This window comes from Lithobates pipiens, unplaced genomic scaffold (assembly GCF_037356315.1).
Source record: "Lithobates pipiens isolate NorthernLeopardFrog02 unplaced genomic scaffold, aLitPip1_a1.2 Scaffold_8, whole genome shotgun sequence".
Taxonomy (NCBI): Eukaryota; Metazoa; Chordata; class Amphibia; order Anura; family Ranidae; genus Lithobates; species Lithobates pipiens.
Window position 1 is genome coordinate 170,026,780 of NW_027507903.1, and position 27,721 is coordinate 170,054,500.

The 27,721-nt window shown below is 38.5% G+C and overlaps 1 protein-coding gene across 11 annotated transcripts in view; it reads left to right on the forward strand.

Annotated features, from left to right (window-relative positions):
- The window catches only part of MAGI2 (membrane associated guanylate kinase, WW and PDZ domain containing 2), a 1,006,736-nt gene that overhangs the window by 588,395 nt on the left and 390,620 nt on the right, over window positions 1–27,721 (forward strand). For all 11 annotated transcript variants that reach the window (XR_013271122.1, XM_077474033.1, XM_077474035.1 and 8 more), the window contains one exon: window positions 23,077–23,196. Coding sequence is in view for 10 of the 11 variants with exons in the window: in XM_077474033.1 (XP_077330159.1) it covers window positions 23,077–23,196 (120 nt within the window). In the remaining variant the exon portion in view is untranslated. The remainder of the gene's footprint in view (window positions 1–23,076; window positions 23,197–27,721) is intronic.

Consider the following 27,721-nt stretch of genomic DNA (forward strand, 5'->3'; position numbering starts at 1 on the left):
GACTGTTCTGTAATAGGGGGTCAAAGCATTCTGGTAAGCAGGAGCCATTTAGTATTTGGTGGAGGTACCCATTGGTGTATGAATATATGGACACTTGCTGAAGATTTCACCCTGTTAACATTTGGCACTTTATTGATTTTTTTCTTTTCACTTTCACTGGACTTTATTTATCAATATAATTGAGTTAGTGTGTTATTTATAATTTGCACTATATTGTATATGCTTTTATATGTTAGTTGATGTGACCAATGTATATCTGTTGGCGTGCTTGCTGTATATTTTTGTTTCATTTTCACTTTTAGTGCAGTTACAAGGTTTTCTCAAGTAATTAAATCTGCCTCCATTGTGTACAGAGGACAGAGTACTGCCATTTTGACCTCCAGGGATGTTGGGTGATATGTTCTTACAATAGATATTTCCTACAGCCACTAATTTGATGCTGTCACATAGTTTTACCTACTTTCACTTAGACCCTGCTGTTAAAGATTTTAGCAGATTAAGCCAGGCTGGATGCATAATTGTACTGCTTGGTACATTTAGCAGTTGTGGGCATAGCAAGTGTGTACAACGCAACATAAAGAAGACTGTTATTGTAAATTGCCTCTTTCTCTTTACATCATTTCCTGGCAACAGTCTGTTAAGTATGTCAGACCAAGAGACCCAGAGCTACTATCAGTGTATGTTCCTTTGTAAATGTAAGCTGCACATTACACTGGAGAAAGAAAACAAATTCAAATGCTTCTTCTGTAATTATGTCTTATGTGTCATCTCCGTAGAAACCTAACTACATTTCCTGATGGGATCATTTAGCTAACTATGCCTAATAGGAAAGACGCAATACTTTTACTGCAGAACTAGTCAAATCAACAGTATTGTTGTGTAAATGAAAGCATGTGGTCTGGTGGAGATGCTTGAGAAGTACAGTACATGCATTAAAAGTGCAAAGTGGGTCCATAAACCTTCTATCACAGTGTTAAGAGATTTGGCTGATTTCATAAAAGAGTGGCAATATACCATGACCCATAGTATTCAATTAGAAATCAAATTCTAGTAGTTGTATGTAATGAACAAAATTGCAAGTTGTCTGTGGATCCAAGAGAAAGAAGCCAGTGGCATAAGGAGGATCCTAAATAGTGGGACTTTATTGTAATGAACAGCAAATGTGAGTTTCCACCTGGGACCTCCTCCTCTGACATTTTACACAAAATTGGGGTTAATTGATTGATTGCATTAGAGGAGGAGGACCCAGGTAGGACTTCATGTTTTCTGTTTGTTACAATAATGTTTTCCTTTCCAGGATCTTCGCAGTGTATCTCTGGCTTCTTTCTCTTGGCTCCATAGATAGACTTGGGCAGGTATGAGCTCCTGCCTGGTTTCTGTACATGACAGGACAAGGGATTGATCCAGCATACGGGTCTTAAGAGCAGCAGATAATATATTTTTTCAAATGACAATTTATCTCTGTCATGGGCTATAGTAGGGCATTACATTGCATATTAAAAGAAAGCTGGTGTAAAAATAACAAAATATTTTAAGCTATTTAATACCCTTTTAACTTTCGCTATAACAAAACTCTATTGCAGTTCTATTCTAGCAATTGTACAGTAAGTAAAATCGTCATATGTTTTCAGCAGTATTCCTTTTTGGTATTTAGTGAAGGTTTCCCTGAGCAAAATTGTTGATAGCGATTTTCTTATTTTTACTTGTACAATATTTATGGTATATGGTAATATTTATGGTATATGGTAATATTTCATAGACTAACTTATTTTTTTATCCCTTAGAATGTATCTGTATGTCAGATTGTACAGTCAGCACCCTCACTGAACAGAGACTGCAGCAACATTATTCTAGGTTAGGCAACCAACAGAGCACTTTACTTCCATATAGGTGCTTGAGGCTCCCGTGCTTAACTGTTGCTGGAGAACATATGTGCACCATCCAGCCCCACTGCTAGTAGCCTAGCGGGATGTACGTTTAACCACTTACAGACCGGACCATTTTGCTGGTCAAAGACCAGACCACTTTTTGCGATTCGGCACTGAGTCGCTTTAACTAACAATTGCGCGGTCATGTGACGTGGCTCCCAAACAAAATTGACATCGTTTTTTTCCCCACAAATAGAGCTTTCTTTTGGTGGTATTTGATCACCCCTGCGGTTTTTATTTTTTGCGCTATAAACAAAAATAGAGCGACAATTTTGAAAAAAACACATTATTTTTGACTTTTTGTTATAATAAATATCCCCCAAAAATATATAAAAAAACATTTTTTACCCTCCGTTTAGGCCGATACGTATTCTTCTACATATTTTTGGTAAAAAAATCGCAATAAGCGATTATTGATTGGTTTGCGCAAAAGTTATAGCGTTTACAAAATAGGGATATTTTTATGGCATTTTTATTAATAATTTTTTATTATTATTTTTTTACTAGTAATGGCAGCGATCAGCGATTTTTATTGTGACTGCGACATTGTGGCGGACACATCTGACATTTTTGACACATTTTTGGGACCATTGTCCTTTATACAGTAATCACTGCTATATAAATGCAGTGATTCCTGTGTAAATGACACTGGCAGTGAAGGGGTTAACCAGTGGGTGGCAGTGTAGGGGTTAAGTGTTCCTAGGGGCGTGTTACTAACTGTGGGGGGCTGGGCTTTGTGTTAGTGAACACGGATCTCTGCTCCAATCACATGGAGCAGAGATCAGCGTCACTTGTTGCTAGGCAGAATGGGGAGATGCTGTTTACACGGCATTTCCTCCATTCAGCCATCCTGTGAGACGATCGCGGGTATGCCCGTGGCGATCGAGTCCGCGGGACCCGCGACCGGACTCACGGGGGTCCCGACCGGCACGCGAGCGCGCCACCGGCGGCACGCGAGCGATGGCAGGGCGGCATTGAAGATTGGACGTACCTGTATGCCAATATGCCTGCCCGTGCCATTCTGCTGACGTACATCGGCGTGCGCTGGTCGTAAACCAGTTAAAGCTGTTTGCACCCAGGAACAAATGCCCAGATCACAGTCTATGTTTTAGAGATTAATCCCTAGACACATCCTGCTCTAAACAAAAGTACCATTGCGTGTACCACCCAGCCCCATCCGGCTGCCAGACTCATAGAGTTTGACAGGCTACTGGCAGCATAGCTGGAGTGTGTGCTTATTACCTCTGCCTAAGAATAAAGACAGAGCATCATGCAGCATGGCTAAACACTCAGTGTGCATGAGGCTTTATGGCTACCGACATTTCTAAATCAACTTGGCATGGCAACATACTGTATATGCAGATTGTTAACATCATTTAAAATAAGCCAGTTACAAGTACATATGTATCATAAATACTATAAATCCTATATTATAATGAAATATATAAGGTATGCTATCAAAGTGATATATATGTATATATATATATATACATATATATATATATATATATATATATATATATATATATATATATATATATATATATATATATATATATATATATATATATATATATATATATATATATATATATTATCTCACAAAATTGAGTACACCCCTCACATTTACTGTACATATTTTATTATAACTTTTCATGTGACAACACTCTGAGCACTGACAGGCTGACAAGCTGTACACTCGCTACTTCTTTACATTGTAGCAAAGTGCAATTTCTTCAGTGTTGTCACATGAAAAGATATAATAAAATATTTTAAAAAATGTGAGTCGTGTACTCACACTTTTGTGTGTGAGATACTATATATATATATATATATATATATATATATATATATATATATATATATATATATATATATATATATATACAGTATCTCACAAAGGTGAGTACACCCCTCACATTTTGTTAAATATTATATTATACCTTTTCATGTGACAACACTGAAAATAATGGCACTTTGCTACAATGTAAAGTAGTGTACAGCTTGTATAAATTTGTTGTCCCCTCAAAATAGCTCAACACACAGCCATTAATGTCTAAACCACTAGCAACAAAAGTGAGTACACCCCTAAGTGAAAATGTTCAAATTGGGCCCAATTAGTCATTTTCCCACCATGGTGTCATGTGACTCATTAGTGTTACAAGGTCTCAGGTGTGAACGGGGAGCAGGTGTGTTAAATTTGGTGTTCTCACTCTCACTCTCTCATACTGGTCACTGAAAGTTCAACATGACACTTCATGGCAAAGAACTCTCTGAAGATCTGAAAAAATGTATTGTTGCTCTACATAATGATGACTTAGGCTATAAGAAGATTGCCAAGACCCTGAAACTGAGTTGCAGCATGGTGGCCAAGACCATACGGCGGTTTACCAGGACAGGTTCCAATCAGGAACAGTATCATATCCAGAGGTTGTCTTTGGAAAATAGATGTATGAGTGCTGCCAGCATTGGAGGTTGAAGGGGTGGGGGTCAACCTGTCAGTGCTCAGACCATACGCCGCACACTGTATTAAATTGGTCTGCATGGCTGTTGTCCTAGAAGGAAGTCTTTTCTAAAGATGATGCACAGGAAAGCCTGCAAACAGTTTACTGGAACCATGTCATATGGTCTGAGGAGACCAAGATAAACGTATTTGGTTCAGATGGTGTCAAGTGTGTGTGGTGGCAACCAGGTGAGGAGTACAAGGACAACTTTGTCTTGCATACAGTCAAGCATGGTGGTGGGAGTATCATGGTCTGGGGCTGCATGAGTGCTGCCAGCACTGGGGACATTCAGTTCATTGAGGGAACCATGAATGCCAACATGTACTGGGACATACTGAAGCAGAGCACGATCTCCCCCTTCAGAGACTGGACCGCAGGGCAGTATTCCAACATGATAAGAACCTCAAACATACCTCCAAGATGACCACTGCCTTGCTAAAGAAGCTGAGGGTAAAGGTGATGGAGGGGCCAGGCATGTTTTCAGACCTAAACCCTATTGAGCATCTGTGGGGCATCCTCAAACAGAAGGTGGAAGAGCGCAAGGTCTCTAACATCCACCAGCTCTGTGATGTCATCATGGAAGAATGGAAGAGGACTCCAGTGGCAACCTGTGAAGCTCTGGTGAACTCCATACCCAAGCAGTTTAGACAATAATAGCTGTGTGTTGAGTTATTTTGAGGGGCAATTTTACACTGTTATGCAAGCTGTACACTCACTACATTACATTGCAGTAAAGTGTCATTTCTTCAGTGTTGTCATAGGAAAAGGTATAATAAAATATTTACAAACATGTGAGGTGTGTACTCACTTTTGTGATATACTGTATATATATATATATATATATATATATATATATATATATATATATATATATATATAAAGTAACGCTCATAAAGACATGAATGAGCCAGCTACGGGTGGAGGAACCTGGCTGGCTTGCGCAGAGTCCTGACCTCGATCCAATAGAACACCTTTGGGATGAATAATAGTGGAGACTTTGAGCCAGGCCTCCTTGTCCAAAATTAACCTCCCTGGCGGTATGATTCAGTCTGGATTTAGTTGCTGAAAGCGGTACAATTATTTTGCATGGAAATTTGGCATCTTATATTGTAGAGCTGTAATTCTTATGAATAACTCTCTTAAATCTGCTCAAACCAGAGTCTAGCAGACATCCCGGGTATGATAAAGTTTATAATATAATAAAGAATAATAAAAAATATTCACTAATGTAATCAAATCCTAAAACACTGAAAAAGGGACACTTTTTGGTTGCTATGGACAATATCCAAATTTCAGGCAGAAAAAAAACAGTATTTATAATATAAAAGTGCATGCAGGGCACTGCACAGACCACTAGGGACAAAGGGGGTGTGTAATTTTGTAATACAGTACTATAATCTGTAAGATTACAATGCTGTGTGTGTTTTGTGTGTTTTTACTTTTTTGAATTTGCCGCCGTTCTCCGCTCCCGTGCGCCGTAACGCCGCAGGGAACGGAGCTCGGCGGCATTCGGCACTGTGAATCGAGCGGAGGACAGCTCGCTCACACAGCGCGGAGGACATCAATGGATCCAGGGGACAAGGTGAGTAACTCTCCCTGTGTCTGCTAGGGGGGTTAATGCCTGACCTCACAAATGCGCTTCTGGAAGAATGGTCAAACAATCCCATAGACACACTCCTAAATCTTATAGACAACCTTCCCAGAAGAGTAGAAGCTGTTATAGCTGCAGAGGGTGGCTGACTCCATATTGAGCCCTACAAACTAATATATATATATATATATATATATATATATATATGTGAGTGTGTGTGTAAGAATCTTGTTTAGAATCTGCAATACCATTGAATGCCAAATGTAAGAAATTGTAAATATTAGAGCAAGTAATTGCTACACACAGGAATTGTAATCCCTGTTAGATGACATGTACCCCTGTGTGCTTGCAAAGTAGCAATAAAAACATATAGTAAATGAAGGCAATTCTTTGGAGCTTTCTGTCATACTACTCACCTCGGAGGAATCAAGTGGAAGACGAATGGTTATGTGATGCTATTTAAACATTTATTCTACTTTGTCAGATAACAGCTGCCTGCAGCACAAACATCCATTTGTTTTCCTCTGCTTGAAGATGAAAAATACATTCATGTTAAATAAGCAATAAGAACCATGCTCGCCAACACTTCCAGCTCAACAATTTGGAAACAATATGCTGAAAAGAAACCCTGCGAGTTAGCCATATCACAAACTGTCACATTAAAATAACTGGCCTTCTCTATTTATCTTGATAAACTAAATTTAAACCCTGAAAGCATTTGCCTTCTTCAAAAATGATATCATTGTCTTCAAAAATAGATACTCAAATATATGTTTTTTTAGGTGCTACATAAAGGATTTTATATTCTCCCTATAGGGAGGAACAGCACAGCATACACATTTCCTGGGGACAACCTATTAACACTCTTGGTAAAATTAACCTTGACACATTTTATCTTTTGCAGGGAAAGTGTTTTTTTATTTGTTTTTTGTTTTTTCTAATTTCCCTGTATGTGCATAAATGTTTGAATGGGTATAGTTCACCAAGAAAATAGCAAAAAATATTTTTTTACTTATTACCCTTTCCCCAGTTTTAAGAGCTGGTGCACATTTGTTTGCTATCCATGACACTGCTAAAGCATGGCGGAAGGCTTAGTGGTATATGGGAATCCAAACATTTATGAAATGTCAGGTAACCACTCAGTTTCAATGTCAAATCTGTATCCACTATGGCAACCAATTCCTGCAAACATGCTGTGAAGTGCTTTTAAATAATTAGTAATGAACAAAGCATGGTTTGATACCTCCAACATCTTTATGCAGCAGCCTTGGGTATTTAAATTTGAAAAGGAAGACCTAGCCATTTCATACCTGAGGTTGAAAGTGTTTGATGAAGTGAATAAGTTGATCTATATCGTGCAGACTATACCTGATTTCCAAGCCTTAAATTATATGTCAAGCCAATCTTTCTTCTAATTTTGGATAGAGTAGGGATGGATTAGGAATCTTGATGGGTTTTACTGTGATCCTAGGCTTACCCTCATGTCCTGCTAACAACAGTTTCACCAGATAGAAAGTGAGGTCAAATGTGCAACAAGGACAAAACCAGAATTAAGAATCTGACAGGGGTTCAAGCCTTGCCCTACGCTCCTGTCTGGTAATACATTATCGGCAGGATAAGAAATGAGAGTAAATCTCTCTAAGCCCCTGTACACACGGTCGGAGATTTTGACAACCAAATCCGTCGGATTTTGTCCATCAGATTTTGTCAGTCGGATCTTGTCCGAAACTGTTGCATACACACTGTCGGACAAAGTTGTCGAAAAATCCGATCTTTCAGAACGTGATGACGTAATTTCGTTACGATGGGACTACATTCAGGCTAGTAGCCAATAGCTTTGATGTAGGAATTTGATCTGAGCATGCGTGGCACTTGGTCCGATCAAAATTCTCTACACATGATCAGAGTATGTCCGATCGGACCAGTTTGTCGGAAAATATTTCTAACAAGTTGGAAAATTGGGTCGGACGGAATCAGTCCGATGCATACCACACACAGTCAGATTATCCGACAACACGGTCCGATAGGACACATTCCGACAGATTCTCCAACCGTGTGTACAAGGGCTAACAAAGCCCTGAAGCTGACAGGTCTTCAACCTAAAACTACAAATAATGTTTGCCTTGACACACATCTTAAAAAATAATAAATTCAACAGCCCCCTAATAGTCATAATGGTGGTTGTTCCTGAGCAGATTGCCTTGACATGTCTCTTTTTAATTGTGAAAGAATGGGATATATAATTGTTGAACTGACCTACTGTATAAAGTCTTAAGTTGGCTATAGATGTATTCAAATTCAACCAGTTCAGCATTGATCGGCCACATTTTGATCTATAACCATCTATCTAACAATCGGCTTCTCTCAAACAGGACTGTTGGAAAATGTTCACTTAATCAGCACATGCAGCCAATAGTCCCCACTGTCAGAATTCAGTAGTGCAGAGGGCAGTATTCCTCAATCCACCTTGAGTGTGTGGATGAGGGAATCATCATGGGTCGTTTTTTTTTGATCAGCCTGTTGGCAGCATCACTTAACTCTTTCCTCCACAGTCTTACTGTGTCCATCTTGCCCTTTTTTATCATTAGATTGCAATTCTTTCTTTCATGCCCACTACTTGTATCAGGGCTGAGGGTAGGAAAAATAAAGAGGCAGAGTGCTGTGATGTTTTCAGGAATCTATATACAGCACCCTTCCAACAGCCTTGGTCTGCCTGAATTGCATAGATAAGCACAGAGACCTTGGCTTAATGTCACTGGGTCTAAAATAAGGTATTTCATGAAAATGGAATGGTTCTGTTTAAACATTGCATTAGTATATTAATTGGGGGGGGGGGGGGGGGGGGGTGGGGGCAAAGTAAAAGAAGCACAAACTTCAGCTTTAAGCTGGTCCGCCTAGAACATTATTAAGCATGTGTACTGTTGTAATACTTAAAGCCTGGTTATGCATTTTAAATGTTAGGCAACATTTAGGAAGATTGCTGTTAGCTTAAAGCTGGTTGTATGTCTGAACAATACTTTAAAGCTAGACTGCTGAGATTGAATTTTTTGGCATACTTACATTGGTCCAGCTTGGTCTAGTATCTATAGTGTTTGTGATATCTAAAGGAAAAGTTGTGATCTTGTGAGCATCTTCCTCTCTGTACATAGCATTCTCTAATTGGATGAAGTGGAGATCGTGACATCACCAGTCCTCCACCCAACCTCATCCAATCAAAGAATGCCATGTGTTCACTGAACAAAATGCAAGATGTTCTATGAATTATGGAGATGCCGAGCAAGTGACTTCCTGTGTTTAATGTGCAGACGGGAAGCCGCTCACTACTACTACAGTGTTTAGCAGCATTCCCAGGGTCCCCCAGATTTCAGACATGGTTATTTAAATCCAGCCAAGCTGGCCCAACGTAAGTATGCAAAAAATGTAATTCTTAGTGTTGCACTGTTAGGGTTGTGTTTTTATCACTGAAAACAACAAATTTGCTCCTGATTTTAAAATACACTTTTTGATTCTGTCTGCCTAGAATTTCTTTCAAACTTGTTTGATTTGCTTAGGGCATATGACAGTGTCATTTTGATCAGACACGCTTCCCATGAGATCAGATGATGAAAAGCCATGCTTAACCAGTGCCACTCAATATACAGCATTATTTATTGGTAGCAGCTGAAATAACCATACCAGATGCAAATTATTTTATCTATGTGCTGTTCATTGTAGTCTGAACTGTAAGCTTCAGCATCTACTTTTATGTTAAAAAAAATGTTGATATGTGGCTAAGTAATGATATAACATAACTCAAATATGCACAGAGAGCTAAAAAAATATCCTTGGTCTGAATACCTATTTAATTAGTGAAATATTAGAAGTTTGGAGTTTTTTTTTGCATTTTAGATGGATTACAAAACATTGACATTCACATTGCAGATCTGTTCTGCCATGAATGGTAAGAAGGATATCACAGGTTGCCCCTGAATCAGACAACATTTTAACCTTTCCTTTTTTTTTTTTTTGCTCACATCTACCTGTACTTCTTGCTAGTAAAGCTAATGGTGAACAGTGCAAGGTCGAAGCATATAAAACAGAAGTGTTAGAAAGCATTTCTACCTATAACCACATCACCATACAACAAACCCTAGCTATATAATATAATTTTAGGTAACTTTAGAAAGATAGCTGTTGGACTATGGATGGTTGCATGTCTGAAAAGGATTTAGAGTACATAGCACATAAGGTGTGATGGATGATTATTCTAGTAGAGTGATTTTAATAACTTTTTACATGGCAACCTGCACTTTAGAGCTTAAAAGATATCATTTGAAACTAATCCAACTTCAAGGTGCATGTCGTTCTACACACTGAGAGGCCAGTTTAAAGGAAAAGTTTAGTATTTTGAATTAGATTTGTTATTGTGGTGTTTACATTCAAGAGTAAATGTTTATAAGACGTTTACACTTGTGCAAGCTTCCCTCCAACATTTACTATATTACTAAATAAAGAGGGAGGAAGCTGTCACTAAAGGTTTCCTTACCATTTTACATCATCTTCCTAAGCAGATTTAGTTTACACCACCTCAAAGTGCTATACTTACCTGGAAGTTATGCCAAGACCCAATGCGTTATTTACACCTCCCTGCCAGATTCTTCAATGGATGTCCTTGCATGCACAGTTCAGATCAGGATTTCTCATGGTGAGCTTTCTAATGCTCACAACAGAAGACCATGTCTGTGTAATGTATGTTGAAACAACTTCTTGAAGGTCCATCAAAAGCTCATGTGATAGGGTGACAACACAGGAACCCATTTGGGAGACAAAACAACTATAAACTACAAAAATAAAAATAAAAACAATTTTAATTCCAGAAACTTTGACACATTCACCCACAATGGACTTAATCAAAGAGTTTTTTTTCTCTCTAGTGGAAAGCATTGTCACCTAGTAGCAGAGAGTGCCTAACCAAAAACCTTCATGGCAGGATTACCATTTTTTTTATAAACTCTCCTTATTTAAAATTTTAAATGTAAAAGAGGGGTAAAAAAAAATAGGGGAGAGTTGCTCAAGTTAATCAACATTTGCAATGCATCGATAGACTGTTTTATAAAAAAAAAACGAATGCAGATGTACAGAAGATAAATTTATCACAAAAAGAGAGAAAAGTATGCTGATGTGCGCTTATACAATCCTTTTCATTTTGCAAAGATTTTTTTATACAGAAACTTGGTTAATGAAGAGTCAGAAGTGGGATAAACGGATGCAGAGAGCTGAGAAAATAATGCTAAAAAAAGTGGAATGGAAAAAACTGGTATTAAAGATACCGTAGTGATTATTTTAAAAGCAGTGGGAACGGTTTTAGTGGCATTGAGCAGATAAAATATTCCTTTATTTACATTTGGGAATGTCCTGGAGATTTAATAGGTAGTTGGCCAGATCTTGGTCCAATTCTATATTTGGGAGCTTAAGAACTCATGTCATGAATGGTGAAGGACAAGGCAATCCCAAAAGATATGTAAGAATTTTCCTTCATCCAAATTGCATCGCTAGCAAATGGAGGTGGAACTAATAAAGAGTTTGTGTAGTTTACGTGGGACTAAGTGCCACCTAGTAAGCAGCTTGTAGCCTGCTTCTTGAAACATGTTTAATATTAATGCCTTGTGCGCAAAATGAATGATGTCTGGTGTGAGTGTTCTACCTAGGTCAGTTTCTCAAGCAGACATAATTTTACTGAAAGTTGTAAATTTAAAAATATTGAAAAAATTAACATGTTAAATGTAATGAAATTTTAGTGACTGGATATTTATATTCTTAAGAGGAGCTCATTGTGGCTCAGTGTAATTACCTTGATACTCTCTAAACGTCTGTGTTGGTGGGCTTTTTTTTGTGTCAGACAGGTTTTGCATTTAATTTCTATAAGAATACAAAACCTGCTTAAAACAGGTCAAATGTAGGTGAGAATGAGGCCAACTGCATGTAAAATGCACCTGACAATAAATTCAGAATGATTTCAAAAGTGTCTTAACTGTGAGACTGATGCCATTGACATTAGCACAAAGCCTGTCAACAATGTTACTCATTTTGAGGGACTTTCTATCTTTGCAATCAAAGCCCTCTGTCCCTCATTCCTCCCTAGTTGGCTCCTTCTGTGTTCTGACAGATAGACCTCAAATACATTTTTAACTACCAAAAGAAATATACTACCGTAAACCTTTCATGCAACCTCTGTGTAATTGCTTTTGATAGAACAGCAACTATAAAGAAAAAGCAGCAAACACTTGTGGGTTTCATCACTCTTTTTTGTGTTACTAATCTTCAAAAAACCATGTAACTGGGGATGTGGCAGGGGTATAATTTGCCTACAGAGTTTCTGTTTGAAGCTGGCCTCCTTTCCCATCTCAGAAAATTGGGAAACGATTTCTCCTTGACTTAAATTTGGAGGAACACTTGATACAGGAAGCATGGTCAACAGTGCCATATTCAGAAGCTTAGGTGAATCTGCCATCAGGCATTTTTGGATAGGATACATAGCAGTTGGCAGGAAAGTTTGGGCATGCTAAGAGAATTATCCAAAAGTCTGGATTATGTAAATAGTTGTTAAACTGTTTGCAATGTAGGCGGAGTGTTTTGCCCCACAAGTTATTTTTAGTTACCACATTTGTTCCAACCAAAATCAGTATTCCGAATCATAAGCCACTAGACATGTGCATTCTTTTTCGTCCGAATGCATTTTCGTCCGAATTTCAGGTATTTTCGTTTTCGTTTTGACAAACGATAACGAAAGCGCAGATTCCGAAAAAAGAAAGATCCGACATAAATAAATTGTCAGGTCACCTTGAGGCGAGGTGACAGATGCACACCGTAGGGATCTGGAGTGCACCGCAAGGTTGTGGACCCTACGGCTGACTGCTGCGGACGGGGGACAGATCCCACTGGGGTTAGAGCATAAGATTCCCTGGGGCGCAGAGTCTAAGAGCCAGCAGGTGTTCATCAGCACCTCTAGTGGTGAGGATGGACTTGGCTGCAACTGGCTCCAGGTCGCGACCCCCAGGGACCCCCAGCTCACACCCACAGTAGGCAACAGGAGGATAGGGAAAGTGAAGGACAAAGCCAAGGTCGGGGCCACACGCAGACAGGAATAGTCAGGGACACACCAAAAGGTCAGGATCACAGGCAAACAGGGATAGTCAAAGACACGTCGGTAATGGAAACCAACAGAAGAGCACACGGCAGGTAACAGGAAGCTAACACACAAAGGTTTATCAGCAGGGCTGGCCTGCAGTGCACAGGTTAATATAGAGCTCCCTGATAGGAGCTAGGGTGGAGCCATGCCAGAGGATGGATTACAAAAGCAGACAGGTGAGGGTCGGCTGGTCTCTAGATGAACACATGGGAACAGGTAAGCAGACAAACTATTGCATAACCATGACATAAATGCTTTATTTTCGTTTTCGTTCTTACAACAGTTCGATATAGAATAGGAGATTCGACGTGACTCTGGCAATAACAATCTGTGTCTATTGAACCTGTGGTTGAATGTGCCTAACCTTATCTCTATTAGTCCAAGATTATATAGAGAAAAGATTCGACAGAGAGAAAATATTCGACATAGAGAGAAAAGATTCGACAGAGAGAAAAGATTCTGGAATTGGGTGGAGGAAGTAAAATAAAAATAATGATGTTGATGATGAATGTTATTGGCTGATTGTAACCAAAGAGGAGGAGCAATAAAATAGCTAGAACTAAGTACACATGTACAGCCAACTTACTTTCACTTACGATTGCTAGCAGAGAGAGACACACACACTGAATCATTTCAGAAGACAGTCAATCTTAGCTGGTCCGTTTGAATTGTCACTTGTCAGAGAACCCGAATTATTATTAAGCATAAGCACAGCAGCAGAACAATAGTGAAGCAAGCTACAGTTCAACTTAGCTTTTTCCTAATAATCTGCTGCTATTGTGTTAGTGTGAAAAGCTTATAGTGATACTAGTGTTGCTGCTAGTGTAGTTGTGATAGCCTCAGAGGCTGCCTGTGTTGTGGGGGGATTTATTATTATAGAATCTTGTTACCTGTCTGATCAGTGATCGCTATCACCAGTCCACCAGTTTCTGTTTGAACAAGTATATAATATATATACAGAAACACTTGTAGATGGCCCAGGAATGTCCGCCAATGCCTCCATGTCGCTCTCACAATGGGTTGCCGCCATATTCGTTATTATCAGTCACTCACTATCTGACACCTGACACTGTGAGACTTTTCATTCAACATGAACGACGGAGATTCGAAAAAGCAACGAAAAACACACACGTTTATAATAATATTTGACGGAACATAGAAACTGTATGATGCTGCAGTCGTACATTTCCGGAGTCAAATGCTCCACCTATAGGCTATATAGAGTTTAGCAGCTCCGTCGAATCTTCTTTATACATTCGACAGACACCATAAGCCTTCAAAGACAGATTTCATCATAATTCATGTGGATTTTCGGACGAATGCAATTTTTGAACGGAAAATGAAATAAATAAAAACGAATTTCGGGTGTAACTAAATAAATTTAGTTTTCAGACTAAAACGAAATTCTGAAACAAAATATTTCACTCTGCACATGTCTATAAGCCACACAGTAGGTGCATTAAGCTTACTGACTATTTTTACAGTAAATATATGCAGTCTCGTGAATTTGAATAGATGCCCTGTAGCAGAAAAGTTTGTATGTGCCTAGTCTTAGACATACGCTCATGACAATGTATGGGTCCATACTCCCATTGCTACTAAAATTAAAGGGTTTTTTGGGGGGGAGGGGGGCAACCTTCGATATTGTGATCACAGCCAAGTCCAGGCCCCTGCTTTGATCTCTTGTCACAGTATTTAAATTTGGCATAATGGCATAAACAGAGTTGCGGACAAACAACTCCACAAGGCTGGAGGAAACATTCTTGTAACTAGTGCACTTACACTGCCTAATTCCTACTCTGCTCTTGGTCATGTGATCTGTCAAGAATAGGGGACACGTGAGGTAGCATCAATGTGTTGGTTAGGAATGCACTTTTTACCTTGCTGCTATTGTCTATTTAAACACCATAGCACAAAAGAGTAACGTTTTGGGTGAGGGGGGAAAGGGTTCATTGTGGTGAAGGAAAATGGCATCTTAAAGGAAGGGCTAAGGGAATTAATGGCACCAGCAATCAAGTTTTTAGCTATGGTTCTGGTACCGGTTAATAAAAGATTGCGGTGCTGACCTTGAAATGTTAATAAAAACAAAAAAAAAAAAATTGCAAGCATGTTTCCAGACTTGATAATATTGTTGTAGTTTTTCCTTTTTTTTAGTACAGTGTAGGCATTTCTTCAATGTGCGTTTAGTGCCCGTAGGCGAGATTTAGGAATAACTACTGTAAGCAATGCCAGTGTAGGATGATAATCAACAACAGCAAATGGAGCTGTAGAGAGAACATCTATTACATACCGGGAAAGCTGTGAAAAAGCAGGCTTATTTGTATGAATAATAAGCAGAGGCATATTTTAATCCACTATTTCTTGCAAGAGCATGTTAGTTGCCAGGGGATGTTTTATTCAGGAGCTTTTTTCTTTTACATTTTCTCTTTCAGATTGATGGAAGCAATATTCCATTTTCACACACAGTTCTAAAGTAGATCTATTCAACTTTTGTATGATTTATTAATATTGACAGCTACTTGGCCACATTTTGGAGGAGAGCCACTGTAAAAAAAAATGCACATCACCTTCAAGTCACTCAGTTAAATTAAAATTAAACTGGATTCTGGCAGATGATTAGGACGTGGCAGCAAAATAAACTTTATATGGCTGAAAGAACATCAGAGGTATGAATAATCAACAGTTTAGTTAAATACTAAAGTAAACTCTACATGGCAAAAGAGCCAACCTAAATTTGTTTTAAAATGAATTCCATAAATTAAATGCTATGACTCCTGTATCACTGTGAAATATATGGTAGAGCATATGCTTCCCTTCTGTTCATTAAAGGATTCTCTAGTTTTTTTTTTTTTTTTTAGTTTCCTTTCACAATCTGAAGCAAACTGGTAAGGTTAGTCTCAGTTAGATCTAATGCTGTATATGTATATCTTTGAACATGCACTTGGGTGACTTGGGAATAACAATTGATTGGGTGGGTAGGAACTGATGCGAGTAAATACAGCAAGTTCTTACTCATAGATACAGACTGATCCATAGTGTAAAATTAGTAAATGTTAAAAAAAAAAAAAAGTTCACAGCAGTTCTCCCTTTGACATTTTTACTGATTTGCTCAATATTATATTTCTCAATATTTGTTAGAGTACCTTTTAACGTATATTCTGAAATGCGTTCTATCAATAAGTAATGGCCAAACGACAAGTTAGATTGGGATCGATGCTATTATTTCTGTCTGCAACTCAAATACCTGCGAAATTTCCTATTAATGTGGTGTTTACCATTTCCTCTCTTAATCTGTGAGACACAGGAATATCTGTTTCCCTTCCGGCCTTATCTATTTTCCACATGTCACTCAAGTGTAGCTGAATGTACAAGTGCACAACATACACATTGGCTCAGTCATAAATGCTACTTAAATGCAGTATAGGTATTTTCCACTCACCTCATTTCATACAGCATTACGTGATGTTTATGTGTGTTTGAATTTGATTCCTCTGGGAACTCTTGTGTTTTTTATATTACAAAAAGTTTAATTCATTTTTCTAAATGTTGACCTGAATGAGTGAGTGAGTGAATACATTGCTTTGCATGACTGTAGTAAGTAAATATTGCAAGGGTCATAATATGAATACTTATATTGTCTATTTGAGGTGACTCAAAATTTGCAGTATAATAAATAAATAACAAGTACATTATATAGTTGCTTTGTGTATTAAGGACATTTTTTATACAGGGATGCCATTTAAAGGCCAACTCCGGAGACTAACATTTTCAAGCATTCAACCACACCTATAGCTTGAATTTGCTGTTTTTTTTGAGTTAAGAATTAACCACTTTAGCCCCGGAAGGATTTAACCCCTTAATGACCAGCCTATTTTGTGCGATACAGCACTGCGTTAATTTAACTGACAATTGCGTGGGCGTGCAACGCTGTACCCAATCAAAATGTATGTCCTTTTTTTCTCACAAATAGAGCTTTCTTTTGGTGGTATTTGATCACCTGTGCGGTTTTTTGTGTGCTATAAACCAAAAAAGAGCAACAGTTTTGAAAAAATAACAATATTTTTTACTTTCTGCTATAAAACATATCCAATAGAAAATGTAAAAAAAAAAGAATTTCTTCATCAGTTTAGGCTAATATGTATTCTGCTACATATTTTTGGTAACAAGATCTCAATAAGTGTATATTGATTGGTTAGCGACAAATTGGACATTAAGTGACACTTTTTGGGGGCCAGTGACACCAATACAGTGATCAATGCTAACAAAAATTCACTGATACTGTATAAATGACACTGGAAGGGAAGGAGTTAACATCAGGGGTGATGAAGAGGTTAACTGTGTTTCCTCAGTGTGCTTACTAGCTGTGTTAGGAATGGACTCACTGCAGGAACAGAGAGATCTGTGATCCTGATTAGCAGGAAGCACAGATCTCTCTGTTCCTATCTGACAGAAGGACAGTCTGCTTTGTTTACATCAGCAGACCGCTGTTCTGCATTCCCCTGGAGCAATTGCAGGAGGCCCGGAAGCCATTGAGGATGCCGGGCCCACTGATTGGCTCCCTCTGTGTGCAATCACAGCAGGAGTGGGTCGGCGGCGGCACCTGGCCACGCGGAGAACATATGGGTATCTTTTGCGCAGCTGGGTGGCCCTGCCACAGTATATGTGCGGTGGGTGGTCCAGAACTGGTTAAAGTAAATTTGTGTTTTGTTCATCTTCAGTGTATTCTGCGTAGTCCTAATCTGTTGCTGCTGACTGGAAAGTGGCCAAAAAATGCTAACTACGTGGTTGAACTACATGAATGTACTTTTTCACCATCCAAAACATTTGTATTATGCTGCATACACACGACTGTTTTTTCCGCTGAAACAGACTTGCCTACACACGATCACACCAAAGTCTGATCATTTAGAATGCGGTGATGTACAACACGTACAACGGAAGTAGAAAAAGGAAGTTCAATAGCCAGTAGCCAATAGCTGCCCTTGCATCGTTATTTTGGTCTGTCGGAACAGCATACAGACAAACAGTTTTCCCGATAGAAATTTATTCCATCGGAAATATTTAAAACATGTTCTATTTCTAGGTCCGTCAGAATTTTTGAAAAAAAAAAAGTCAGCTGAAGTCCACACGATCGGAATATCTTATGAATTGATTCCGTCTGACTTTTTCTACCGGAAAGTCCGACCGTGAGTGCACAGCATTACTCTTTGCACACTTGTTTCCTGATCCAGCTTCTATGTCACCTTTCCTCCTCAAGCCTAGTCATTGGACAAAGAGATAACACTATCTCTTCAGGCCAATTGCATGGAGCTGCCTCAGGAAATACAAGAGGGTTAGGAGCGCCCTGCTCCTGTGAGATTACAATCTAATAGGGATGGGCTGGTGAAAGAAAAGGTAGCAAATTTGAGGGATGAACTTATAAGGGAAGTAGAAGATTTGGTTGTTAGCTGAAGGCAGGATAGGCCTCCCTGAAGAGATGGGTTTTCAGGGATCACCTAAAAGTGGACAGAATAGGAGACAGCATGGGATAGTGAGTTCCCGAGGATGGGAAAGGCTCTAGAGAAGTCCTGGGAATGAGCATGGGAGGAGGAGACAAGGGAGCTAGAGAGCGGGAGGTCTTGGGGGAAGCGGAGAGAACTATTTGGGTGATATAGGGAGATAAATTTGGTGATGTAGCTCCGAGCAGAGTTTTAAATGGCTTTGTATGTTATTGTTAGTGTTTTGATTTTTATTCATTGGGCAATGGGAAGCCAGTGGAGGGATTGGCAGAGAGGAGTGGCGGACACTGAACAGTTGGTAAGGTAGATGAGTCTGGCTGTGGAGGTGTGGAGTGTTTTGGAACTTGTGTTCCACTAGAATGACTGATCAAAATTATAAAACCTTTTTAAAACGGTAATCGTATTTGTGTATTTGAACTGTGCAGTTTTACTGGAGTTCCAGCTCCTTTCATCCAGTGTTCCCCGAATTGTGTGATGTGTCCTCACTGTTGATGGTGCACAACAGAGCTTGTGTGTGTGTGTGTGTGTGTGTGTGTGTGTGTGTGTGTGTGTGTGTGTGTGTGTGTGTGTGTGTGTGTGTGTGTGTGTGTATATATATATATATATATATATATATATATATATATATATATACTGTATATATGTAAACACTATATTTTCAAAAGTATTTTGACGCCTGTTTTTACACGCAACATGAACTTTAATCGCATCCCAGTCTTAGTCCATAGGGTTCACTATTGGCCCACCCTTTGCAACTATAGCAGCTTTAACTCTTCTGGGAATGCTGTCCGCTGTCATTTAGGAGTGTGTCTATGCGAATGTTTGACAATTCTTCCAGAAAAACATTTGTGAGGTCAGGTCAGGACAATTCTTCCACCTCAAACTCTTTCAGTCTGGGTTCAAACCGCAGATGGATGCGGCTCGCAGCAGGGGTCTGGTATGTCCCTGTTCTCTTCTTCAGGGTCAAATTAGGGCCAAGTTTTTGCTTGAATTTGGCCATGAAATGGAGCCAAAGATGCACAGGACTCCTGTGCAAGCCGCTTTGCATGTGCCACGGAGATATGTGAACCGCCTCCATAGAGAGCCAGTCACAATCTCCTGTCATGCGAATTGGATGCAGGGGAATCTGCATGCAATTCGCACTAGTGTGAACCCAGTCTCATCCATGTCTTTATGGACCTTGCTTTGTGCACTGGTCCAAATCATTTGGTGAAGAGGGGATTAGGGTTTGGGGTTGTTTTTCAGGGAAAAAGAACTGTTGTGAAGAGAACTGCTAAGGCATCAGCATACCAAGATATTTTGGACGATTTCATGCTCACAACTTTGTGGGAACCATTTTGGGATGGTCCCTTCCTGTTCCAACATGACTATGCACCAGTGTACAAATCAAGGTCTATAAAGTATTGACCTCAACTCAATAGAACACCTTTGGGATGATTTTGAGTGGAGACTGCGAGCTAGGCCTTCCTGTCCACATAATTGCCTGACCTCACAACTAAACATTGTGGACAGCCTTCCAGAAGAGTTATAGCTGCAAAAAGTGGGCCAACCCAATATTGAACCCTACGGACTAAGATTGGGATGCAATTAAAGTTCATGTGCATGCAAAGGCAGGTGTCCCAATACTTTTGTGATAGTGTTAGGAACCTTGGGCTATGAAATTAAAAGTGCAAATTGGATTATGATGACTTAAATGTTGAAGTGATACATGGTAGGGGCGCTAGTGATGAGCTAACAGAAATATTATTAGGTAATATACATTGGTGATGAATCAAAATATATTAACGTGCATAGTGCTAATAAGGAATCAAAATAAAAACTCATAATATTGGTGATGAATTCATAAATCAAACAATCAATCAGTCCAAAGTCCATTAGTATTTTTTGTGTTGTGAATCTTATCCATACACTGTCACCAAGGCAAATCTTATGAATATCACCCGATGAGTGTGAGTAAATTGCCTACTCACCAAATGGATATGACCTCTTTAATTAAAAAGAATGTCACAACAGGCTGTTTATATATATCAGTGGGCTTGCTAGTCTGCCAATGGAGCTGTAGCTGGAAATCTTTATGATCCTCCTCTCCACCATAGGTATACCATTAAAAAACAAACATAAAACGGGACCATGGCATGATACAGTTTATAAAAACAGTAATATAAAAACAATGCCAAACTGGCTGCTCGTATTTTGAGGTGCCTTCTCCCAGCACTGAGGATAACAGCTAGCACCATCAAGTGGTGAGGTCTGCAGACACCTAGCCTCCGCTCAGTACCTGGTTTGCATTCCACCACCGTGGTATTGAAAACTGGAGGTCGATGACCGGAAGTGATGTGACAGAGATGCACCTTGATGTACGTTTCGTTTTACAACGTCATCAGGAAGCGTCTCGGTCACTAGACAGATTCGTTTAAATACCTTCAGAGTAGGACGTGATTGGTGGAGCATGGCTGTCCCCACCTATCTCGACCCTCTATAGAAAAAGACATATTCCCCGTGTCTGTGACTACAAACCCACATTCAGTGAAACCCGATAGACGGAAGACACTAATGCAATTACATATATGAATTGGTGTTGAGACAAAAAATATACATAAATGACATAAAATTAAATATAAAAATGTATACAAACTAGCTTACATATGTATGGATGCCCAGTTCTTTGTAATAACATATGATACATCTTGGGACACCCCATAACTTGTGTGGGTCAGAAATGACTTGCAGAAAAATAGTTGTAAATGTAATCATTACTTAAAAAACTATTTAGGTCTAAATCTACATTCATACCTGTGGGCTGCAAGGTATCTACAGGCACACCTCACTTTTAAGTACACAATGGTGTTTATTTACTAAAGCTGGAAAGTGCAAAATCAGGCTCACTTCTGCATAGAAACCAATGAGCTTCTAACCCGGCTTGTTCAATTAAGCTTTGGGAATAAAACTTGGAAGCTCATTGGATCCTATGCAGAAGTGAGCCTGATTTTGCACTTTTCAGCTTTAGGAAATAAACACCATTGTGTACTTAAAAGTGGGGTATGCCTGTAATTTATACCGCCATTTGGTTTCATTCTGTGACACAGCTCTTTTTAGATGGGTACCACTTCAATGTTTTTTTTTTAATTTTGTCTATTCCATAAAAAATAAGCTGTGTTGGATTTCTGTTAGGAAACTGTCTAAAGTGTTTTGACGCATATGTTTCATGAACCCATTTTTTATATTGACTATATGTGCATTGATTCTGGTATGCAATTTACGTGTGTTTCTACCCACATACTGTTTGACAGGATAGTGTGTATATATATATATATATGTATAGTTTATAAAGTTCTCTATTGAAGAATAACAATAACAATTCAGTGATACAGTGAATTGATTCAAGCTGCATCTTCATCTCATACCTAGGCTGGTCTCACATCTTGACATAACAGAGACTAATGCCATGTACACATGACCGACGGAGTTCCGACCGAACGGATTTGCCTACACATGATCACACCAAAGTTGTTTGTTTCGAATGTGATGATGTACAATGGGACTAGCAAAAGGAAGTTCAATAGCCAGTAGCCAATAGCTGCCCTTGCGTCATATTTGGTCCATCAAAATAGCATACAGACGAACGAAGGAATTGATTCAGTCGGAAAGATTTAAAACATGTTCTATTTCTAGGTCCATCAGACTTTTTGAAAAAAAAGTCAGCTGAAGCCAACACACGATCGGAATATCCAATGAAATGTTTCCGGGTGGATAGTCTGGTCATGTGTACACAGCATTAGATAATCATCACTATGACAATACACTATGTCCTATTCTTCACAGAGGGGCAAACCATGTTCTAGCCTTGTAGTAGTCTAAAGGAATCTATAAGTTATTAGATCAAAGAAACAAAAATGTGAGGTTTCTGACCACCTACCCCATAGTTTTTTTTTTAGGATTTAAAGTACATCCATGAAGTTAGAATATCAAAGTGTCATTCATACTATTTATTCATACTATTTAGTCATTCCTCATGCAATGTGGATTAGTTGATTTCTGTTGCTTTAGAATAAGATTTTTGGCCTGGTTTACAGTTCTGGATATAGCAGATTTTCTATTCTCAACTGCTATTCATCCATAATACCCAGTATACAAATTAAACAGGGTATTTTTTTACTGCTTAATGTTTGTTTTTCTGTGGACATCAAAGAGAAAATGCTATGATTTGGACCAAAGTCTAAGAAACACAGGGTTAACCAATAGAGGGTAACACTTTAATGTTAAGATTTGTACTAAGTACAACATTCTGCAGCTACTATACAATGTAAAAGGGTAATAATTAGTTTGGCTTAAAAATAAGGAGATTTGATAATATATACATTTATGTTATGTCTTCTTTTTTTTTCAGGCACCACACGGCAGCCTAAAGAAGGGGAGGTGCCTGGTGTGGATTACAACTTCATTACAGTGGAAGCGTTTATGGAATTAGAGAGAAGTGGAGCACTGCTAGAGAGTGGTACTTATGAAGGTGAACACAATGAATTTATTTGTATTCCTTGTAGGGAAAACCAGTTTATGCTGATTAACTTTAGTGGGAAAAAAATAGCAAATAAAATATATGTTTTACAGAAGCCCAATGTTAATTTAATGTTATAAAATATCCTTTTCAATCTGCAGTGCCTAGAGGCCTTCTGTACACAGTTGGTGTGCAGAACTTCCCCAGGAAATGTAATGTCCCGCTTGTGTGATTGGCTCACTGATTTTCACAGATGTTATATTTAATGTATCTTCTGCAATTTAAAAAAAATCGAAATTGGTTAATCACTTCTATAGGGACGTTGACACTTCTCTGAATAATGAAAAAGTCACTCCCATTCAGATTCACTCTGCACTAAACAAACAGCTATTTCTTCAGAAAAGGAAGGTAGGAATCTGCAGCAAAGCTTTTGTTTAAACCCATGAAATGTACACTGATCACCCAGAGGGGGTTGTTTTTTTCTTTAAAAAAAGAAAAGAAAATGTAGCTACTCTTTAGGTTTGATATATTTTATATACTTGTGGTGAAAACTTGCCAAATTATTTTGACTTGCTTTTTATGGCTTATAATTGGTAGGATGATTATTTTTCCATTTGCATTGAGGGGCAAATTTTATTTTGTATGTTATTATCAAACACTAAGGGGTCTTTTTATTAATGTTTTCACCCAAGAGCCATTCCAATTTCATTTTTTGAATAAATCTTATATAAAAATGTGTGAATCTTTCGGGAAGGTTATGCCAATAATGGGTTAAAACATTGATAAGTATACCCATCAAATGTGACTACTTACATTTATTGTATGAAGTCCCTCTCTCTTGAGTTTTATATAAATATGTAATGTGTTATTAACCGCTTCAGCCCCAGAACATTTTACCCCCTTCCTGACCAGAGCACTTTTTTCGATTCGGCACTGCATTGCTTTAACTGACAATTGTGTGTTCGTGCAGCATGGTTCCCAAACAAAATTGATGTCCTTTATTTCCAACAAATAGAGCTTTCTTTTGGTGGTATTTGATCACCCCTGCAGTTTTTCATTTTTTGCACTATAAACAAAAAAAAGAGGGACAATTTTGAAAAAAACGCATTATTTTTTATATTTTGCTATAATAAATATCCCCAAAAATATATAATTTAGACCAATACGTATTCTTCTACATATTTTTATTTAAAAAAATTGCAATAAGTATTTATTAATAGGTTTGCGCAAAAGTTATAGCATTTACAAAATAGGGGATAGTTTTATGGCATTTGTATTAATATTTTTTTTTATTAGTAATAGCAGCGATCTGTGATTTTTATTGTGACTGCGACATTATGGCGGACACGTCGGACATTTTTGACACATTTTTGGGACCATTGTCATTTATACAGCAATCAGTGCTCTACAAATACACTGATTCCTGTTGTGGTTACGTGTGTCCTGGGGTGTGTTTCTAACTGTGGGGGGGGCGTGGCTACATGTGACACATCACTGATCTCTGCTCCCAATCACAGGGAGCAGAGATCAGTGACACTGTCACTAGGCAGAACGGGTAGATGCTTGTTTACATTAGCATCTCCCCGTTCTTCACCCTGTGAGACGATCACGGGTATCCCCGTGGTGATCGAGTCCGGGGGGGACCCGTGACCTGACCCAGCCATTGGCGTGCACACGATGGCACTGCGGCAAATTTAAAGGGACATACCTGTATGGCCATTTGCCTGTCCATGCCATTCTGCCAACGTACATCGGCGTGTGCCCGTCGGGAATCGGTTAAATGTATTTTGTGCATGTAATAAAATTATATGTAGATTGATTAATATTTTGCAATGCCTTTCATAGCTAGGCAAATAGTACTTCAATGTAATTATAATTGCACTACCAAGAAATCAAAACAAAAATGTAGCAGCCAGCATCAACAATGATACAATTGTATAAAACATAATAAACAAAAAATGCAGCGCTAAAGTGAGAAAAACACCTCATGATAAAAAGTGTTGCTGTAAAAAAAATTAATGAGTGGCTTAGCAAAACCAAACCAGATTATAAACAAGTGCAATCAATATGAATAGACAAGTGCAAAAACCGTGACATAAAAGTCAAAAAGTTATTATATTGGATGAATGAAAAATGGCTTGAAACCAAGCCAAGGCCATATAGAAAACAGTAGTCTCTATAATCATAAATAGTCACTTCACAGTGGAAAATAGCCGGGACTAGTCGCAATGCCACACGTCCAGTGCTCAAGAGGTGAAAACAATGAGGAAACCACCAGCTCGGTACCACTTAAGGTTTCTTCATACAGGTACCACAGCACACTGAATGTAAACAAAGAAGGTAATGGGTACGCTTACCCGAAGGTGTGGACCCACACACCTTAGTGGTGAGTCATTCAGCATCAAATTGCGATAGACAGCAATCCTCCCATACAGGTGATGTAAACCTCAGCTATACCAGTGACGTCTTCGGCTCCAAGGAAGTGAAGAAAGTATTCACACCCAGATAGGTGCATAAAAAATTATAAAATAACAAACCGAATGAAAGGAAAAAGGGAAAAAACAGAAGGCCTCCTCATAGAGCAGATTAATCCGATAAAAAAGTATTTATTAAAATAAAAAATGAAAAAACAAGATACATGCATGTACAAGCCATCAGTGAAGAAGGGTACAGAAACACAAATATCAATAAAAAAGTGTGGAAAATCTCGTCTGCAGTCTATGTACCCGACATGATTCGCAATAAATTGCTTCAACTGGGGCAGTACTTCAGTACATATAATATACAAACCTGTAAAATACACCCAGCATATACAAACATACTAGCACCTATATTATATCAGGACAGGTTTATTTTGGAGTAAAAAATATATTCGCTTTGGCGTTAACATAAGGGGGGAAAGTTGATAGCTAATGGACTGACCCATAAAAAAGTACATAAACAAGGAATAAAATATTTTAGCTCTCATAAATTTTAAATAATATTTTATGAAATGATATAAAGCTTTCAATGTAAGTAAAAACTTAAAAGACTGAATGTTTTTTGCCACAATGGGACCTTCATGTATCAATGTGGTAAATATTGTATGCAAAAATATCTACCGGGACATGATCATATTAATCAATGGGCATTTGAATAATTGCTATAGGACATACAGCCTAATATTTTTTCATATAAATGTTATTCCAGTTACACTATATTGTTTAAAGGCTTCATAAGATAGCAGGTAACAGTGAATGGTGTGGCAGAGCCCCCCCAAAGCACCCAACCCCCATGTTGAAGGCATGTGGCCTGGTATGGTTTGGGGTGGGCGCTTGCTCGCCCCCCTTTCCTGACCAGTTAGGCTGCATACTTGGATAAGGATCTGATATGGATCTTGGGGGGACCCCACACGTTTTTGTTTTTTTTTCATAAATTTTAATTGTCTGCATTTTTTTTACATTCAGCTGTCAGCGAGGAACCCACTGACAGCTGATGAGTTATCCCTTGTTAAGTTCTCGGTGACCTGCTTCCCGGCCTGCTCCTTAGCAACCAGCTCAATCGATAAAAATCACCACCATTACTAGTAAAAGAAATAATAATAAAAAAAATTCCATAAATCTATCCCCTATTTTGTAGGCACTATAACTTTTGCACAAACCAATCAATATTTTTTTTTTTTACCAAGAATATGTGGAAGAATATCGGCCTAAACTGAGGAAAAAAATTATATATTTTTTTTTACAAATTGGATATTTATTATAGCAAAAAGTAAAACATATTGGGAGTTATTTACTAGGAAAAAGGAAAGGAAAGGAAAGGAAAATCTACTTTGCACTGAAAGTGCACTTGGAAGTAAAGTCGCTGTAGATCCGAGGGGGACATGCAAGGAAAATAAAAAACAGCATTTTAGCTTGCACATGATTGGATGATAAAATCAGCAGAGCTTCCCCTCGTTTCAGATCTACCCCTTAGATTTAGAGCACCTGCACTTCCAAGTGCACTTTAAGTGCACTTGCAGTGCAAAGTGGATTTGCCTTTCGTAAATAACCCCCATTGCGTTTTTTCAAAATTGTTGCTTTTATTTTGTTTATAGAGCAAAAAATAAAAACCGCTGAGGTGATCAAATACCACCAAAATAAATCTCTATTTGTGGGAAAAAAAGGCATCAATTCTGTTTGGGTACAGCGTCGTACTATTGTCAGTTAAAGTGACGCAGTGCCGAATCGCCAAAAAAATGGCCTGGTCATTGAGCAGCCAAATCTTCCGGGCAGAAGTGGTTAAATAATGCGGTAATTACTGCTAAATTGAACAAATACTGCATTAATGTATTTAATGTAAATTCTTGGACAATTGTTACCAAATGTGGTATTTTACCACATTTTATTAGCCGTTATTTAACTCTTAACCACTTCAGCCCCAGACGATTTTACCCCCTTCCTTACCAGAGCACTTTTTGCGATTCGGCACTGCGTCGCTTTAACTGACAATTGCACGGTCAGTGCGACGTTGCACCCAAACAAAATTGACGTAATTTTTTTCCCACAAATAGAGCTTT